Source organism: Drosophila takahashii, chromosome X, assembly GCF_030179915.1.
Source record: "Drosophila takahashii strain IR98-3 E-12201 chromosome X, DtakHiC1v2, whole genome shotgun sequence".
NCBI classification, from domain to species: Eukaryota; Metazoa; Arthropoda; class Insecta; order Diptera; family Drosophilidae; genus Drosophila; species Drosophila takahashii.
This window is the reverse complement of record NC_091683.1, coordinates 20,924,400-20,943,635: the sequence shown is the minus strand read 5'-3', so window position 1 is coordinate 20,943,635 and position 19,236 is coordinate 20,924,400. Positions and strand designations below refer to the sequence as shown.

At 36.8% G+C, this 19,236-nt stretch overlaps 2 protein-coding genes across 2 annotated transcripts; one reads left to right on the top strand and one right to left on the bottom strand.

Moving 5' to 3' along the window:
• Positions 1–86: 86 nt before the first annotated feature.
• On the top strand, positions 87–1,568 carry LOC108065480 (protein CASP-like). The gene is made up of 2 exons (XM_017153479.2): positions 87–1,188; positions 1,456–1,568. Exons 1-2 carry the CDS (start codon positions 87–89, stop codon positions 1,566–1,568), a joined length of 1,215 nt encoding a protein of 404 aa, XP_017008968.2.
• A 536-nt stretch (positions 1,569–2,104) lies between these two features.
• LOC123003507 (C-type lectin domain family 4 member F-like) lies at positions 2,105–12,907 on the bottom strand. The gene is made up of 2 exons (XM_044396170.1): positions 11,851–12,907; positions 2,105–2,301 (listed from the first exon to the last, which is right to left on the bottom strand). The coding sequence occupies exons 1-2, from the start codon at positions 12,905–12,907 to the stop codon at positions 2,105–2,107; spliced, it is 1,254 nt and encodes a 417-aa protein (XP_044252105.1).
• Positions 12,908–19,236: the final 6,329 nt, after the last annotated feature.

The window sequence follows — 19,236 nt, the reverse complement described above, 5'->3', positions numbered from 1 at the left end:
ATGTTCTTGGTTTCATTATTTTTAAAATAGCATTTTAAATTCAGTACGTTTTAAGAGTTCTCTGTGAATAGTTAGTCAAATTCGAAATGCTGAAGCTGACATATTTTTCTGTGCTGCTCCTTATTATCCTGGTGTCTCAAGGATCTGTTGCGAAATCCCAGGATAATGGGCGATCCACTTGCCTGTTGCAGGACCCTCAAAATCAGTGTGGCGACTTCTGCCTTAGCAAGATCCATCCGATGATTGAGTTGGTTCCCGAAACGAATTCCAAGTTGGAAAGGATCTACCGCGAGCAGCAGTCCATCCAGATGAAGCTCGTGGCAGTTCAGTCGACGGTGGAGGCCCAAAGGATCTCAATGCAGAATTCCTTGAAGAACATCACCACAAGTGAAGACTTAAAAAACCAACTTCAGTTGCTGACCACCAAAATGGAGGACCAGGATACATCAATGCAAACCAAACTCAATGGGATGAGTTCCGAGCTCAAAAGTCAGCTGCAATATCTTCAGACGAATCTGGAGGACCAGCAGACGACGATAACAAAGGACGACTTCGAGGAGAGGCTGAATGTGACGGAAAAACAACTTTTGGTCTCGAATTCCGAGTTAAAGACCCAACTGAAGGAAATGCACACTAATATAAGAGACCAGCAGACATCCATGCAAGCCGAAATGGATGTCCAACTTCTGGCGGTTCAGAAAAAACTGGAGGTTCAGAATATAGCCATTTGTGAATCCTTTGAGGAGAGATTAAACGGAACGGAGGGACAAATACGGATGTTCGACATCAAAATGGAAGCCCAACTAAAGGAGCTTCAAAACAAAACTGAAAACCAACTTATGGCGCTGGAGAACCAATTATCGGCCTTTCAGAAAACCCTTTTCGAAACCCTTTCCACAATCAAATCCAAAACCATCGATCCAAGGTTCGAGCTTATTGGCTCTAGATATTTTTATATCGAACATGGTTTTCAGAAAAACTGCACTGAGGCTGCAGAAACATGTCGTGGAATGGGCGGCTATTTGGCGGCTTTCAAAAACCAAGAGGAAATCGCAGCCATAATGCCGAAACTTTACCAATCTTGGTATTGGACTGGCATTAAGAGGGAAGATGGCAAGTTCATATCTACGGCCTCCGGAAAGTCTGCCCCCTTTTTAAACTGGTATGAGGGAGAGCCCAACGATAGCGGTGATTGCGTTATTATATATAAGGGGAGTTATGGGAAAATGGCTGATTTATTAGGTCCTGTTGAAAGTTATTTTATTTGCCAATCAGATAATGAGACATAAATATACGCAATGTAAGTTATAAGCTAAAAGAGGTTTCATCAGTTGAAATTTGAATAAAGTTGGTATAATTTGAAAAAGATATAAACTATATTTCAAAGTTTTTTAATTAAATAATAAAGAGAGTTAAAGGTGATATGCCTTGCTATGCACCATATTTTTCCTATAGAGGGCACCACCATTTCAACTCGTCGTCCGCCTTTATGGCTTCACCAGATATTGGTTAACCTCAGAAATGTGACTGCTTCATGGATCCTCCGGTTCCTCGGCCATCTTTTCTAATGTATTCTAATATCCAACCGCAAGGCTTCTGTTTGTCACACCTTTCGCGGCTACTCGTTCCCCGATACACATACATATATATATGTTTTCTTGGCCGAAGGATGGACTTCTCTTGCCACTTTGATCGACTTGTCTCGAGTTACGCTTATCGATGTCTGCCGATCACGCGCCATGTTGGCAGTTTTAATTATGTTGTTGTTGCTGCTCCAGCCTGTGCTTCTGCCTGTGATGTTGGTACATCTTGGCCATATCTTCCCTATATCACCCCGAAGTATCCCCCTTTTCTTGGCTCTCTGTGGAATGTTGACGAACTGCTGTCGCAATTAATACGCATTTGCTGTCGTCGTTGTCGCTGCAACTGAGACTTTTCAGTCGGGAGCCTCCCCCCTTTTAGCCACCGTGGAAACTGCACCTCCCCCTCCCCAGACGACGCCTCTGTCAACAGTATTTGCTATTTATAGACGACTTTGTCCCCACGCTCTGTCCCCACATAAAGCAGGGAAAACAGAGGAGCAGCAAACAGTTGCAAACTGGTATTATGTCTCATGTTGCTGCTGTTGTTCCAGTTGCTGCTGCATGTTGCTGTCGCTGCTCAGGTTCTTCATGTTGCTGCTGTGGCTGCTAATATTGCATGTTGCTGCCGTGTTGCCACTGCTACAGTTGATTATGTTGCTGCTGCGATTATTACAGTTGCTGTTGCGGCAGCAGCTACACAGGGCAAAATTGGCATTGACTTGATTAATTTTGAGAAAAATCATATTTTAATTATAACAATTAAAAAAGCTATAATATAAATATTTTTTATAAAAAAATAAAATAGGTAAAGGAAATATATTTTTATTTTTTAGAATGAAAAAACTCATAAAGTCTGGTATAAACATATATTTTTTATATTATAATATTATATAAAGTATGATGATTTAGATTTATATGATTTAGATATTAGCTTATTTATTAAATCATATTTAATTTCCTATTTTTTTCCTGTGCAGATGTTGCTGCTGCGGTTTGATTCATAATGTTGCTGCTGTACCCGCGTATTGCTGTTGCCCCAGAAGTTGCTGCTGTTGTTGCTGCCTTAACTCTTAATATTGCTGCTAATGTGACTGTTATTTTTTGCCTTGCTGTTGCACCTGGCGAGTTGTGGCCATAATATGTTGCTGCTGCCGCTGCTGTTGCTCTTGGAATTCCTTCTATTATTTATGTTTCTGATTTAATTTTCTCAGTTTGTGGCTGCTGCTGCTCCCATTTATAATTCTTGGGGTTTCGTGGATATTTTATTTGTTTTTTATATATCGCTAAAGCCAATATATTGTCTTTTTCCAACTTTAATGAGCAATAGCTACGAATCATCTGTCCCTAAAAGAGTGGACCCACAAGGGTATTCCAGTTTGTCGTTCTAACTGCAGATTATTATTATTTTTCTTTCTTTTTTGCAGTCCTGCAGCAGCAGCAGTTAGTATTGCACTTAGCTCAGATATTGATATTGCTGCTGCTTGTGTTTCACTGGCAATTATTGCTGCTGGCTCTCGATGTTGCTGCTGCTGCTGCTGTTGCAGTTGCTGTTGTCGTTCGTCCCACTCTGTTTTTCCTGGCATTCTGTCGTTATTCCCTTCATTCCAGTGGCTGCTTAACCTGTTGGGGTCCCCCCTTCTAGAACCCCCTTCTAAAACCCCTCCCCTATAAGCCACCGCCCCTTAACCACATTCTCCCTGCATTATAATGAAATTATTTGTACTTTTGCTGCATTTGAGCCCATGTCTGCCGTCTGGCAGCAACTTCTGTGGTTCGGAAAATGGAAAATGCTTTTCCCCGGCCCCAATTGTTCGATGGGTGTATGTATATTGCCCCCCTTTTGGATACCCCTTCGATTTGTGCAATGTAATTATTTCAAACTGTCTCTGCTTCCGTCGAGTGAATTTCCTCGCATTTTTCCCGCTCCGCTCGCTCTCACCTCTTGTCATTTCCTTTTGGCATAAAGTTTTCCTCGGGGGGAAAATGGCACTGGCGGCAGCGTGGTGCGGGGCAGGGGTGTGCATTTTCCGAGGGGTGGCGCACACATTTGCCAATTGAGCAATGAGGTTGCCAAGAAGAGTGGGTCAAAATAGTGAAAAACATTTAAGTGCAGGAAAATAGTTCGGGGCATTAGAGATGGTGATAAGAAGCGATGACTGAAGAAAGTTAAAGTTTTAGATAGATAAATAAAATATGTTATGTTTAAATTAATTTTTTTTTTTTTTTAAATTGAAATGGCAAACTCCAGAAAAAAAATTCCTAATAGTGTTTGACAAAATTACAAATTAATTATATCCCAAGCTTTATCGAGGTTTCGACAACTCTAATAGCGACATGGAGGTGGAAATGGGGGGAAACCCAGCGCTTTTGGCTTCGAACTCAAATGCAAAATCAATAAGTTCGTCGGTGCAAGAGGGCCAAGTTAATTTTCGTAATTGGCATCTTAACAAGGTTATCTGCATTCGTTGCGATTTGCATTCATCTCGCCCGCCCTCTCCTGGATTTCCCCCCGCCCCCCTTATCAATTATGCAGCTGGCGTGTGGCGCGCCCCTGCTTTTGCCCACCCCCCTTCGCTCGCTTCACTCCACGCCCCTGGCATTAGCATCTAAATGCAAAGACTCGAAATGAAAAAGAACTTTTTGGCTGTCAAAATGCTTTCGGATCAAAAAACTAAAATTTCATATTCGAGAGCATTCGCTTTTTTTGTTCATTTCTTTTCTCCTTTTTTATTTTTTTCGTGCGGCGGCTTCTGCATTTAAATGAAGTTGTAAGCCGAAAGCGAACCGAAAACCGAAACGAAATAAATAAGTTTAGGTATGAAGAATCCATTGCGTGTGGGCTGTGTGTTTTTTTTTTTTGTAAGTCTTTCGAGGGGTTTAAAGGTTCCAAATTAGCATACGAACTTTCAACCACACTGCTGAAAAAAAAACGGGCATTTTAAATGCCAAATATAGAAAGACAGAATAAAATTATCGACCTAAAAGTGTTTATTCATTTTCAAAAATTCGGAATGCGAATTTCAAGTGAGAAAGAGTTTTGTGATAAAATGGCAAAAAAAGGTTTAAAAATAAATAGGCAATTTTAAATGCACTTAAATAAAAATCAATTAAGGGAAAAATATACTGACTAAAATTAAATATTATAAAACAAAATTTAATATTTTAATTGATTATAAATAAAGACCTAAGTTAAATAACATTTTAAATATTTTGTATTCATAAAATTGATTAGAAATTAACCTCTCTTTATTATTGATACATTTGAAATAAATGTATAAAATATTACTTAATATTATAATTGATTAGAAGTAAATATCTCCTTATTATTTAAACATTAATATTATAATTTTCAGTGCCTTGTAAGTGCCTTCTTGTTTTTTTCCTTGCTGGCTTGAACAAAGTCTTGGCGAACCTCTAAAAGGTGGCACTGCATTAACCGTCTCCGCACAATTGAATTAATCGATGTGGCCCATTAGAAAAGCAAGGCACGTCGACTTTGTTGTCAATCATAATGACAACTTAACGCACACACTCGCAGCCGGGAGTATCTATGTGACTAGTGGGTCATACATCAAAAAATGGCTGAATGAGAGGCCTTAAAGAAGAAAAAGACAAGAAAAGAGGAGAGGTAGAAGACAAGACCCGAGAGATTATCATATTATGGGAATGATAAAGAAAAATTATGGTGCAGTAGCTGGTCGAGCATAAATTAAGCAGGTGTAGATGTATTTCTTTCGAAAGAATGGATATCGTAAGTGGCTCTCAAAGAGACTTTTCGGCTGGAAGGCAAAATTTAGAAACTAAATAAATTAATTAATATTTTTCGTTTGAAATAAGATCAAAAAGTACCTATTTAATTTAGAATATTTACCCACAAATGCCACTCAGTTTGTCTTAAAGTTAAACGGAAGAAACACCTACCGTCGAAAGCATATTGCGACTTATTTACATTTACTTATGGAATTATTTAGTTATTCAATTATGTACAGAAATTGATGTAAACACGGGCATTTTGTGCGGAATAAATATAATATAAATCAGATAATCCCCCCAAACCAATCATCTGGCAACTAGATTTCGCTCTCTGAATCAAAACTTTCGTTAGGCCTGCAACAGAAAATTGAATTCACCTTCCGTCGGGCCATAAATTGCCGACCGGGCCCCGCCCCCTTTTCCCGCCCCTTGCCGCCTTTCCGACCTGCCCGCTTTCCCACTTTCCCACGGGCAATACAAACCAAATCAGTGAAACCAAGTTACATTCTGCGATGTGTTCTTGTTTTTGTTTTGGTTTCGGTTTTTCTCTCCGCTCGAGGTCCTTGGGCGGCTTCCAAAAGACGCAGGAAAAAAATAAAATAAAACGCCAGGATAATCAATAAATGAAATTCAATTTGCTGCGCCATTTGCGCAGACAGTCAACAACAACGAAGATATCAGAGGAGTGAGCGGATTTTCCTCCTTTTTTTTTCTTTTTGGATGGGCTTGAAGTGGCGAAGGACCCCAGATTATTCAGACTGCATTGCACAGGAAAAAATTATATTTGTTTTATAAATTTCCGCCTTAATTACTTAATATTTTATTTTTCTTGTGTGAAGCTATACAAGCACGCAAATGAAAAAAAATCGCACTTACAATTTATTTTTTCTAAGTGCAAGAAATTTATTTCTAAAGTCAAGGAAATTTTCCTTACATCAAGAAAGGTTTGCTTAATTATTGGAAATCGTAAACAAGGATTGCCTTAAAAAAACATTTTCCCTATAATCATGAATTTTTTTCTAAGAAATAAAAAAGCTACAATAATAATATAAAATATTTCGGCAACCCAATTTTCTAAAAAGCAATATCTGAACCGTTAAAAAAAGAAGATATTCTTCAAAAATATAAATGTTTTTTAACAAGTTTTTCTGAAAATATAAACATTTGTTTAAATTTTTGAACACAGAAGTTTAAGAATACATATATTTCAAATAAAATAGAGATCAGTCTCAAGGATATATTTTTTCTGTCTGTGTAGCCCAGGACCTACCCCTCCCCCGATAAACCCCAAAAGTCTAGGACTAAGCACGAAAGAAGCAGCGCCCATAAAACGAGGACATCTAATGAGTGAATGAGTGAAACAGGGGCGGGGGTTCTGGGGGTGAAAGGGGGATTGGTAACTGGAAAAAAGGCGGTGGAAGAGGAGGCAGGGGGCGGGGGCGTGAGCCGTGAGCGACGCGTGACGTTCGTGTATTTTATCGATATTGCAATTTATTGTATTAGCCCGCAAACGACCGAAAGAAAAAGGGGTGGGGAAAGGGGGGGCGATAGGAAAAACAGGGAAAACTGGAGGAAAAAACATGGTCAGAAGGGGGTGGAAAACCTGAAGCAAATATCGGCAATGTTCCCCTCACCCGCCAGAGTTCCGATAATATTCGCTGGCTATAAAGTGAAATATGTGTTAATTTTTTGCCATAGATAAATAGAAAAGCGGAAAAAAGGGGAGCAGTCACGCCCATCTGAATATATATCTACAGCACTTTTATACATATATATAGCATAAATATTTGTTGTAATGATAATATTGACATTGATAAGCGTCCACAAATTTATGCACAATTTGGCTAATTGATTGGGGCGGATCCGTGGCTATGAGAATCCACTGCAAAATGGCAACATCGCACGCAAAATGAAAATTGTGAAAATGGGAAAAATAGATTGACTGAGATATTTGCGGTGGTGATAATCAGGATATTATACAAGGAAAATCAAAGGAGGGAAAATTCTATAAAATAAGCTAAGAGCTTATTTGATTTAAAATTGTAAATATTTAAATACAAATATTAATATTATTACAAAAATAATTAAATTAGGAATAGCTTATATGGTTTAAAAAGACAAACATGAAATTCATTTATTATTATTTATTATTTATTCTCCTGTTAAAACGATATTATAAATTGTCTGTAACCTGTACATTAAATTCCAAATATTATTTATAAAGCACTTCTTGTTTTAAAATCTTCTTATAGTTTCGGGATATTCTGTAAGGAAAATCAAAGAAGAAAAAATTCTATACAATAAGGTAAGAGCTACTTCGGTTTAAAGAGACAAATATGAAACTTATTTATTTATTCTCTGGTTAAGAGGATATTATAAATTGTCTATAACCTCTACATTAAATTCCAAATATTTATATTTAATATCCACTATTTGTTAAACAATCTGTTATATATTTTAAGCTTTAATCATTTTCTTTGTTTATCAAATGGATAATTTCTGTTTCTTTATTTTCTTTGATTTCCTTTCGAAACTTGCAAATGATTAGCTGGCTTTTAGTTATTTAATTAATCCAGTGCCCTCGACTCTCCACTTGCATTTGCAGCTGCCTTTAACTCGAAACTTTGGGCAAACTTTGGCTGAAATAAAGGAGAGGACTTTAGCCCTCATCCACCCCCTCCCCTCCCTCCTTTCGCTGTCCATGTCCACGTCCTCGTCCTAATTTTCATCCTGCGAAGGAGGATGCTCTGGACATGACCAGTCGCCTGGTTGTGTTTACCTTTCCGGCTGGTTGGACAGGCAGCGGCCTCAAATGAAGCATGAAGTGTTGGCCCAAGAAGACGCAGCCACCGCAGCCGCCGGGCTTTGGATGGGGTTTTGGCCGGGCTTTAACCGGGTTTTAACCCGGTCGAGAGCGAGACGTCAATGTCAAGTGCACAGAGGCGGCGACGACTTCGATTGCCACCGAAAATCAAGACGGACGGCTGGTCGGGCGAACCGACAAAAAAAGGGGGCAGCGGTAGGGGGTAAATAAAAATCAGACAGCAAGCCGCCCACGCAGAAACACCAAAGACCAGGGCTGCAATAAGATATTTTTGGGCTAACGTTTCAGCAGCAATTAAAAGATTTTAAGTAGACTTTTAATATTAATACCTAATATATTTTTAGATATAATATTATACATTTAATTTAATTTAAACAATTTAACATAATATTTACAGTGAGAATTATTAGATAAAATATTTATTACTTTTAATGCAAGTTAAAAAAATATAATATATAATATGTAATAAAATAATTCAAATTAAAGACAAATCTAAAAATGTACAGTAAATTTTAAATGAAAAAGAAAGGTTGGCAGTTTAAAATATTGAACTTTTTTTTTAAATCAATTAAATCACTTTATTTACAAGATAATCCTTAAACTACTATATTAATTAAATATGTAAACATATATCATTTAAAAATACTGAGATTTGCAAGCACAAGTGTTTTCGCGGATTCAATTAACAAAATCGCATCCCTGGTGGCCGTCTCACCTTGCCGTTGGGCGCCATTTTCGACGCAAATTGAAAGTGAGCCACAAAAAAAAACGCTTAATTCAATACAAAGACAAACGAAAAACGTCAACAAACAAACAGACAAACAAACGAACAACTGCAACAATAACAGCCACATGAGGAGGGGAGAAAAGTTTATAATAACAGCGGACACAAATTAATTTTGCAAGCCGTCGCCGGCGACACAAATTGCCGTGTCATGTCCAGAGTTGAGTTATCTCTTTTTTTAACTTTTGCGAACGCCCTTAAGAAGGTGCAGTGAGTTTTTAGGCGGAAATACTCTTTGCACAGTGGGGTATACGGATTTCGGGTTTCACTTTGGGCGGCATTACTTATAAATTATATTCTGGAAATGATAATAAATTCTTAACTTAATAAACTGTGCAATAAAGTCAAAGAATTCGCGCTTTCAAAGAATATTTTACCAAATTAGGCTTAAAAACCAATCCATTAAAGGAATATTTTAAAATAATTACTCTTTAGGGTTATTTCTTTTGAAGATAAACAAAATTGATGAATAATAAATAAGAAATAATTTAATGAACATCTTACTAGATACAAATCTTCTCGTTTTATATTAACACAAAACTGTTTAAGAATTCGCGTTTTGGAATATATTATTTATATATATTTTATATTTATATTTTCTCGGAATATCTGGGTAAATATTTCCTTGGCAGTCTATCCTATCCTTTAAGAGTATTTCATGTTCGGATCCAGAGGCCAATGAGCCTTTCTGGTTTTTATTGCTTTATCGTTCTGCTGTTCGGCTGCTTTCTGTTGAGCCGGCAGAGAAATGAGAGGTGTGATCGAGGAGCGATCTCTTCGCCTGCCCCAGAGCATTGTAATTACAAGCGGCGAATCTCCACGCATATGCCCGTCTCTTTCTCCGAGCACCTCTCTCCGTCCTTCCGTCTCTTTCTCGCCGTATTTCCCCAGTGTGTGTGCTTTTTTGTACAGGTAATTTCCACTAATTACGAGGCAATGAGTTGGTAAAAGCGACTACAACTGCGGGCAAAAGGGGGCAGGGGGCACTACTGTGTGTCTCGCAGATCTTTAGGCGCATGATTTGCGTTTTGCGGCCAAGTGTTAACGGGTAGCCCAAAGCTCTCGGCTCTCAGGCCCGGCAATTGCGAATTAAATCTTTTTATATGCCTGTTTTTTCTTTTCCTCTGCGCTGATGTTTAACACTCAACGGACGTTGGCAAAAATCGTAAACACAAATCAAATGGATTTCCATAATTGCACTTGTGTCTTGGCGCTTTCCGTTGGTATGATAAAAAAATAAAAAAAAAATAATGAAATGGGTAACTGAGAAACTGCAAGAACATTAAAGACATTATGTTTTATCCATATATTTTATGATGTATTTCTGCTGTCTAGACGTGAAAAGTTGTCATTGGGCGGAGTAAATGGGATTTAGGGAATAACTATTATTTCTCTAAAATAAATTTTTCATATTTTTAGGTTTGAATGTGACAATTGCGTAAAAAAAAAATAATAAAAAATATATGCGCAGCTTAAAAATAATAGAAATCTTTCCGATTTGTTGATTACCCATTTTTCGCCTTGATTTTGTTTGAGAATTGCAATTTCTAGTTTTTCGCCATCTGCTTTCCCATTCGCTTGGTCCTTTCAATTGCTGAACAAGGGCTTTTGTCATATGTTCCATCCGTAGATACAAATGTATCTTTCGAAATTTCTTCCACTATTTCCTCGTCTTTTTTTTGTGGGCCTGGTCAAACTATTTTGCATTTGTGGCACTTTATTGTTCAGTAGTACTGTTATATTTCTTTGGATTTTTTTAGGGTTTTTTGTTTTTTGGATTTGGCAGTCTTTTATTTTAGTTTCTTCATGCACTTTTTGTGCAGATTTTGCCGTTTGTGTGTGTCTGTTTTTTTTTTCGGTGTGTTTTGTTTTTCAATTTCACGCTCTATTTGTGAGGTTTGCTATTTTCCTTTGCCTTTTGTTTGATTTGGTTTGCCATTCGCTCCTTCTGTTTTTTTATTTTATTTTTTATTTCGTTTTTTTTGCTACTTTTTTTGTTTTGGGTTTTCCCCTGCTGTTGATTTTGCGCCTTTGTTTTGGGTCGAATCTTTGATATTTTTGTACTTTTGACCAATTTGCGGCGCACAATGCAAACAAACACAGTCCACAGTCCAGCACATAGATACAAATGTATCTGCAGGTCGTAGGTTGTATCTTTTTTCCCTATTTTTTTTTTTTTGGGTTTTTGTTTTTTTGTCTGTGGGGGCGAGGTGACAAATGATTGGCAGCTTTTCAATATGGCGCTAATTGAGTTTTTAATTGTTCGACTTTGCACTTGTTGACTTCCTTTTTCGCCCAGAATATCTGGCCATCTGCGAGATGCGTTTAAATCGCCTGCAATTAATAGTTGAGGGGCTTGGTCTTGCTTTCTATATAATGATTTTGAGCTGAAACATCTCTTTACATCTGCTAAGAAAATATTACGCATTACAACAATCTAAGAAAATTAGAATAAATGGATTCATTTTATTTATATATTTAAATTAAAATGATATTTTAATTAAATGACTTATCATACAAACAAATTTGATTAAAACTTTAGTGGAAAAACAATTTTTTTGTATGAAGAAATGATTACGTAATATATGGACAGCCCCTAAATACACACTTTCAATGAAATGTATGTATTAAAATAAAAATAATTGACTCATCAAAAAAAATGTTATAGCTTCATATAACTTTAAATTGTTAGATTTTCTCTTATATACCTACTGAGAAAATTTAAACAAGTATAATAATAATTTCATTAAAACTTTTTCTTAAAATATTTTGGCGATTATATATTTGAACAAAAATGCCTGACTCAACAAACAAATTATATATATATATACAGTTAAAACATAGATAAGAGTAATTTATTTATATTTCATTATCGTGTTGGCAAACGAAAAAATATTTATTCGCACAAAAGGTATCGATCATATAATCGTCGTTGAGAACAACGCAGGCATTGCGAAGGCTGGGATTTCCCACCTTCCAGCTGAGGACTTTGGCAGGCTTTCCGGAGGCCACACTCATGAACTTCCTGCTTTCCCGCAGGTCGTTGATGCCGGTCCAGAACCAGTGCCCCCGATTTCCGAATTTCCCAGCGATGGCCTGCAGTTCCTCTTGGGTTTCGAAGGCAGCCAAATAGCCGCCCATTCGACGACATGTGGCCGCAGCCTCGTACCAAGAACGCTTAATGGAGAACTCAATATAGAAGTACCTTGTACCGATTAGTTGGAATTGCGGGGGGATATTTTTGGCGTGGATCCTGAAGAGGATCTCCTCGAGCGCATAATGCTGGCTCTCGATTTTCGCCTGCAGGGCCAAAAGTTCCGTTTCGGTTTTCTTATGAAGCTGCTGAATTTTGGCCTCCAATTTGTTCTCGAACAACTGCAGTTGTCCCTCTGTTTTGCTTAGTCTCTTCTCGACGGCTCTCTTAAGGAAGGTCTCCTTCAGGGATTCGTGGAGGGAGGTGTGCTTGTCCTTCTGACTTAGCAGCTCCTTCAACTGGCTCTTCAACTCGGAATTCACCACCAGAAGGTGACCCTCCGTCACACTCAACATCGCCTCGAAGTCCTCTTTTTTCAAGGCCCTCTGCTGCGGCTCCCGATGAGGCCTTCGGTTGTCCTTTACAAAGGTTTGTAGCTGGGCCTCCAGATTCTCCATTTTGGTGAACAGCAACTGAAGTTGGTGCCTTACCCCCATATTAGGCCTTTCGCTTCCGTTGTTACTCAAGGAACTCCGATGAGCCTCCAGGAGCTCGGTCCTCAGAGCCTGCTGCTCGCCTAGGATCCTTTCAAGCTTGGAATTGGTCTCGGGAATCGAATCGATCATCGGATGCAGCTTGGTGAGGCAGAATTGGCCACACTGATTCGGCGGGTCCTTCAGCAGGCAAACGGAGTTCTTGGAGTTCGCCAAGGATCCCTGGAATTCCAGGATAATAAAGATCAGAACAGGAAAATATGCCAGCTTCAGCATTTTGAATAAGTAGAACCACTCGAGGAGAAGTTTCGAAACGTACTGAAAATAATATCATTATTAATATAGAAAGAAAAACGGCAATATTACTAATTAGGGGAATTTTTTGGGTATTATAGCTTACAAATTGCACAAAGATTTTTAGGAAATTTGGCTTACAAACATTTTTTAGGAAATTTAGCTTAGAAATTGTTCAAACATTTTTAGGGAATTTATCTTACAAATTATAAAAAAATGCTGTGAAGTGCACAACTTTGAGTCGAGTGATTGATAAGCGGTGCATGGTATTATGGTTAATTCCAGTGGCGGATTTATTTATGAATTGTCATGCTGGCAAATGAAATGTTATTTATTGCCACACTTTTGACATGATCTTGAATATCTATATTTTTGTATTTATATAGGGGAGTGTAGGGTAAGGTGACGAACGATTCGTTTTTTGAATGTAACTTTTGTAAAAATCAATATTTTTCAAAAGTGTAAACGCAGAAAGTTGCTTACATCTACTGAGCATATCCCTGTAAAATTCGAAATTCGAAATTCCAATGCAGCTAAATCCCACAGCGTTTGGCGTGAACCCTACTTTTTTTGCACTTTCAAAAGTTGTAGGGTAATGTGACGAACGATTTGTTCTTTAATGTAACTTCTCCAAAAATCAATATTTTTTAAAAGTGTAAAAGCAGAAAGTTGCTTACATTTACTGAGCATATTTCTAAAAAAATTTGGATTCGAAATTTCAACGTAGCCAAATCCCACAGCGTTTGGCGTAAACCATCCTTTTTACAAACAAAAAAATACATTTTTTTATATATTATTTACGGAAAGGTTATTTTCGATACGGAAAAGAGAAAAGTAATAAGATAATACCCAAACTTACAAAAAAAAAATGGTCAAAGTGCAAATTTTTTTTTAAATTAAATTAAACTGACGTCACTATTAAAAACAACAATAAAACTGCAGCAGTAAATGTTATCTGGTATTATTATATTTTTTTTACAAATAATCAACGATAACAGTTAAAATTCTTGAATAAAAAAAGTTCGTCACAATACCCTACAAAAAGTTCGTCACGATACCCTACAAGGTAGACTTGGAGCAAAAACGGTGTCACTCTCAAACGGCGCAAAAGAAAAAAACGCGAGGTACCAAAAACTGTTGATAAAGATCTCATGTATACGTGCATATATTTGCCTGATTTTATTTTCCACTCATCTTTGCTCTGGCACTGCTGAAACACAAGTAAATTGAATGGGTTTGCTAGTTTGCGCACCACATTTTTAGCGAAAATTACCTCAAGAACAAATTACGGGACTTCTTATTAATATTACTGTAAATACATTGTCGACACGATAAGGGGAGACGACTACATTTATTTGGAATTTTTGTCGTGACGTCATATATGAGATTCGACGAGTTCGTCACATTACCCTACTCGTCAAATTACCCTACACTCCCCTACATTTATATTAAATATAGCATTTAAAAACTTATATGATTAATTACTTTTTAAACATAAAGTTTAGTTAGTATATGTAGTTTTTTTAGCTTTTATAATTATAATATTACGAATAGTAATTATTCGTAGTTCACAGGGTCAAATATAATAATGGGTTGTGCTTGTCTTGTGGTCCCCTGACCTGAGATCCCTGGTATATTTGCATCGGTATCCTCGAATTTGTTGCGGTCCCGGTCTCGGTCCCCATCGAGTGCATCTGCCGTCTGGGATACACAAGTATTAATAATTCGAGGCGACGGGCGGCTGCAAAACAGCAATCAAAATCAGGGATGCTCCCCAGACCGGCCCCTCCCCCTTTTGCTTTTCCTACGGTTAACCCTCTTTTCGCAACTGGTTTTAATGGCTCCGTTATTTGCTGAAGACTCTTTTCGTTCGCTATCCACTCGAGTTGAAATAATTTTAATTTAGTTGCCTCGGCCGGGGAACTACGAGTATATACGTATGTGTATATGTATAAACAGGCTCCGGGTTCTTCGTCCTGCTTTCGACCAGATATTCCCTCCATGTCATCAGCAGTTTCCATTGATAAGCAACACGCACGCTCCCCGACTTCCCCGATATACCCCGATATACCCCCGATATCACCGATTCACCCGATTTCGTTGCCGCTGTCGATGATGCCACGTCATGTGGTGATTAAGACTGAAATCTGCCGAGGGGAGAGGATACACTGAGAAAAATTCCCTGCCGAATTTCATTTGAAAATATTAACGATAACAAATAGGTTATAATAATTATTATTTATTGTATTATAATACAACCAATATTAAAAAGGTATAGAAATTAATTTTTTAAAGCGCCAATAATTTAAAAATTTAAATATCTAAATTAATAATACTAAATTATTTATTGTATTCAGGGATAAAATAACAAATGCAAATAAATTTTTTTAAACAAAGAGATCAAGCATTTTCTATTGAACTCCAAAGCATTAATATGATCTTATCATTAAAATATTTATTTATTATAATAATTATAGAGTACTTTATTTAAAATAATTTCATATTTTGTTTTTTTTTTTCCTGACATATTCTGTAGAAATTTTTATTAGAGAAGTCATAGATTCAATTCTGAGTACTTATATAAAAAAACCCATCCAATTGTTTATAAATGATCCATTGTCTAAACTGAAGATATATGAATTTAAACACATATTAACAAAAAATATAAATAACTATTTAGAATGGAAATGCTACCATCCCGAAAAGTATTTCAAATTTAATCATGTAATATTCTATTTTCAAAACAATTAAATCTAATTATAAGAAATTAAAGCTTTGGGTAACCATGAGATCATTTAATTTACTTCAGATTATTTTTTAATAGTTTTGTATGATGCAAACATTAGTTAAACAAACAAAAAATCATACTTTTTACAGTACTTTTCTCAGTGATGTAAAAACCTTTGGGATGAGTCAATGGAAACAAAGGCCTTTTGGCAAAGGAAATAATAAGTGAAAGCAGAAATTTATTGAAACTTATCAGACTTCGGACCGATGCAATTATGGAATACCAAGAATTGCGCAGAGGCTTAAACAAATTTTAACCCCAAATATGACATAATAATTGGGAAATACAAATATGACAAATTGGATTACCGATAAATGGCTAATGATTTGCAGCATCTAATTTGAATTTGCATTTGCTGATGTGGAAATTCGATTCCATTATTGTTGATGTCTACAAAATATTTTATTTGTATGAATAAAGAGTGATTATTTTACCATATCTTATCTGATTCCTCTTCTTTCTTTTTCTAGCTGTCTAGTAATTAATTTCAAGTTGTTGCCAGCTTTAAGAGAGTGCCCCCTTGCACAGCCCGCCCCTGACTTTTGTGACAAGCTGGAATAATTGCGGTGCAAAAGGGCAGCAAGGACAACTTAATATGCATGGGATAGGCCAACGGGATGGCTCCTTTCATTCCACAGGCTGCAGCAGCAGGAAATTCACCAACTTTTGGGTATTTCCCATTTTTTGAGCCAATTCTCTGTCGCATGTTCTCCAGCTGACAGACAGAGCTGGTGTTTCCAGGGGGGAGGGGGTGTTCTAGGGGGCTTCTAAGGGGGCCTCGCAGCCAGTGCTATAAATTTATTTGCAATAAATTTACGACCTGCTGCAATGCAGGCAATTGCAACAACAGAAGCGGAAAACAGAAGCAGAAACACAAACCGAATTAGAAACAGCAACAAATGACAATTGAAACATTTTATTCCCATTTGGCTTGGACTTTCGGAGATCCCACAACTTTGACCACGGTTTGCTAATGAAGATAAATGAAGAATAGATCGATGGGAAGAGGGTTCTGTCATTTCGAGAGGGTTTGATATTTAATCCTAAACTTTTCCTATCCCATACTTTTCCTACTAAATTATTTTCTATGATATGATAAAATATCATGTTGACATGTTTGATCCATAAATTTGACATAAATCAGATCGGCTTTTAATTTTTTTGAAATAATGTAGAATTTTTTCTGTGTATATATAAGGAATACTTTATCAAAGAAACACTATATATGTATATATATGCATAAGGAAATATTATATCACATTCATAAATCTTATCTCCCATTTCTGGTTGCCCAATTAAAACCAAAACCGACTCATCAATGACATAGATCAAAATTATCATTTGTCGACTATTTTTCATTCCCTTTTTCCCCCTTTCCTATTTACTTTCTTTTTTCATGGAAATGGTTTTTTTTGGGACAAGGCAGATATGAAAGAAAAGCCAGGGAGGCAAAGGAGGAAAACTAACCCACATGTAAGAGAGCCCAGTGAATTATGTGAAAGGCTCTGGGTAATATTTTATGGGCCTCGAGTAGTGTGGGGATTATTTCTTCCTCTTATTTTTCCTCTGGTAGTGTGTCATAATTTACAACTGTTGCCGGCCAAGTTCCGATTAGATTACACTTTCCTTTTCGTACAAATTGTATCAAAAATGCAGGCCTTAATTTTTCATTTCCGTGCAGGATTAACAAATCCACAGAAAATTAAAATTATAGTGCAGCGAATCGAACGAAGGGCATCCCTAATTAAAAACCCATTCATCTCTGCTTCCAAACTAAAAATAATCATAAACTCTTTCGATAAACGGACTCCTGGAATTTCTTAGCCAGCCCAGGCATAAATCTTGATTATCACGAGAGCGACAAACGACACTGATACACCGAGAACCCAAAAACGAGCAGATGATAAATACAGAGTCCCGGCATTAAGATATAACAATATTATCTGAAGATGGAAGACATTAAGAGGCGCCCGAGTTCGCTCTCTCCAAATTCGAATGCAACTTAATTAGCCGACCACGTAACAGTGGTCTGAAGTAATATAAATGGGTTATAGATTTTATAGACTGATTTAAGGTTTTTATCAATATATTCTTAAAATAAAATATTTATTAACTTTTTAAAATAAAATATTTATTAAATTTTTGAAATGTAAAAATGATATTGCTGACAAAAATTATTTTTTTTAAAGGGAATGGTATTTTATATATGATTTTTCATTTAGTTGCATATAATTACACCAAATTAAACAAAAATATTGACAATTTTAAGAAACGCAACACTTGCATTGTTTTATTCAATCTTCCACATTTTTTAATATCACATCCATTATTTTTTTTATGAAACTATTAACTTCTTAAACTTAAAAAAAATTATTTTTTTAAATTTATTGTAGAGTGGTCCCTTAATAATGGTTTTCATCAAATATTTATAAATATATCTATGTAATTAGTTTTAATAATTTGAACACAAATTTTGAAATTATACTCACATTTAAAATTTAAAATGGTTGTCATTATTTCCACCGCTTTCTGACCACTGTGCCGCTGCTTTATGACTTGATTCCGATTCTGATTGGACCCTGGGCCAGCATTTATGAGTGGCTACCCATTGCTCGGTGGACAAGCGTGCGGAGGAAATGGGGGGGACTTGTGATTCTGATTCTGATTCCGATGCGGAACCTAATGAAGTACGCCCGGGAGTCGAGTCGAGTTGAGTTGAGTCGGGAGTCGGGAGTCGGGAGCACTCCTCCTGGCGCCTGGCTTTCATTAGCATTCGCACTAATTGTCCTCGGGCTGGAACAGTTTTTCTTTCCGCACATTCCTATTCCTATTCGAATTCGTAGTCGTATTCCTATTCCTATTCCAGTTGCCAACTGCTGCTGATTTGATTGAAACCAAAAAACAATCAGAGCTTGCTCCAGCAGCTGCTAATGAAGTCAATCTCATCAATGCACATTGCGTGCTCATTTCCGCTTTTGATTTATGCTCCGGAGAGAATCGCTAAAGTGCGACAATGATAATGCGATAGACTGCGAATAAACTCGTTACTACAATTATTATAGTTTAATTATAATATTAACTTTTAGTATTTTACAATTCAACTACAACTTTTATGCTTACATATTGTATTATTTAAATTATTTTATGTATATTCTCTTTATTATTTTGCAAATTTAAATACAAATAATAAGTTTTAGTGTTGCCAGGTCTATTTAGATTTTCAAAAATATATATATCACATTTCTTCCAGTGTAGGGAAAATGGGGGAACAACGGGAACTGTACCAGGTGCTGATTGTGCCGGGGGTTTCCCCCAGTTCGTTTGATTGATGATGTGCGATTGTGCAAACAATAATTGCGAAATTACAGTTATGTTCTCGAAAGCGGCAACCCTAAAAGTGTTTCCAAAACGGAAACGAAGTCAAATTACGATGATTGAGATTGATGGCACGATTGAAGACAAGGGGACACTCCTCGTATGGCCTTATTGTGATTTAATGCATATGTATTTTCACTTACGCATG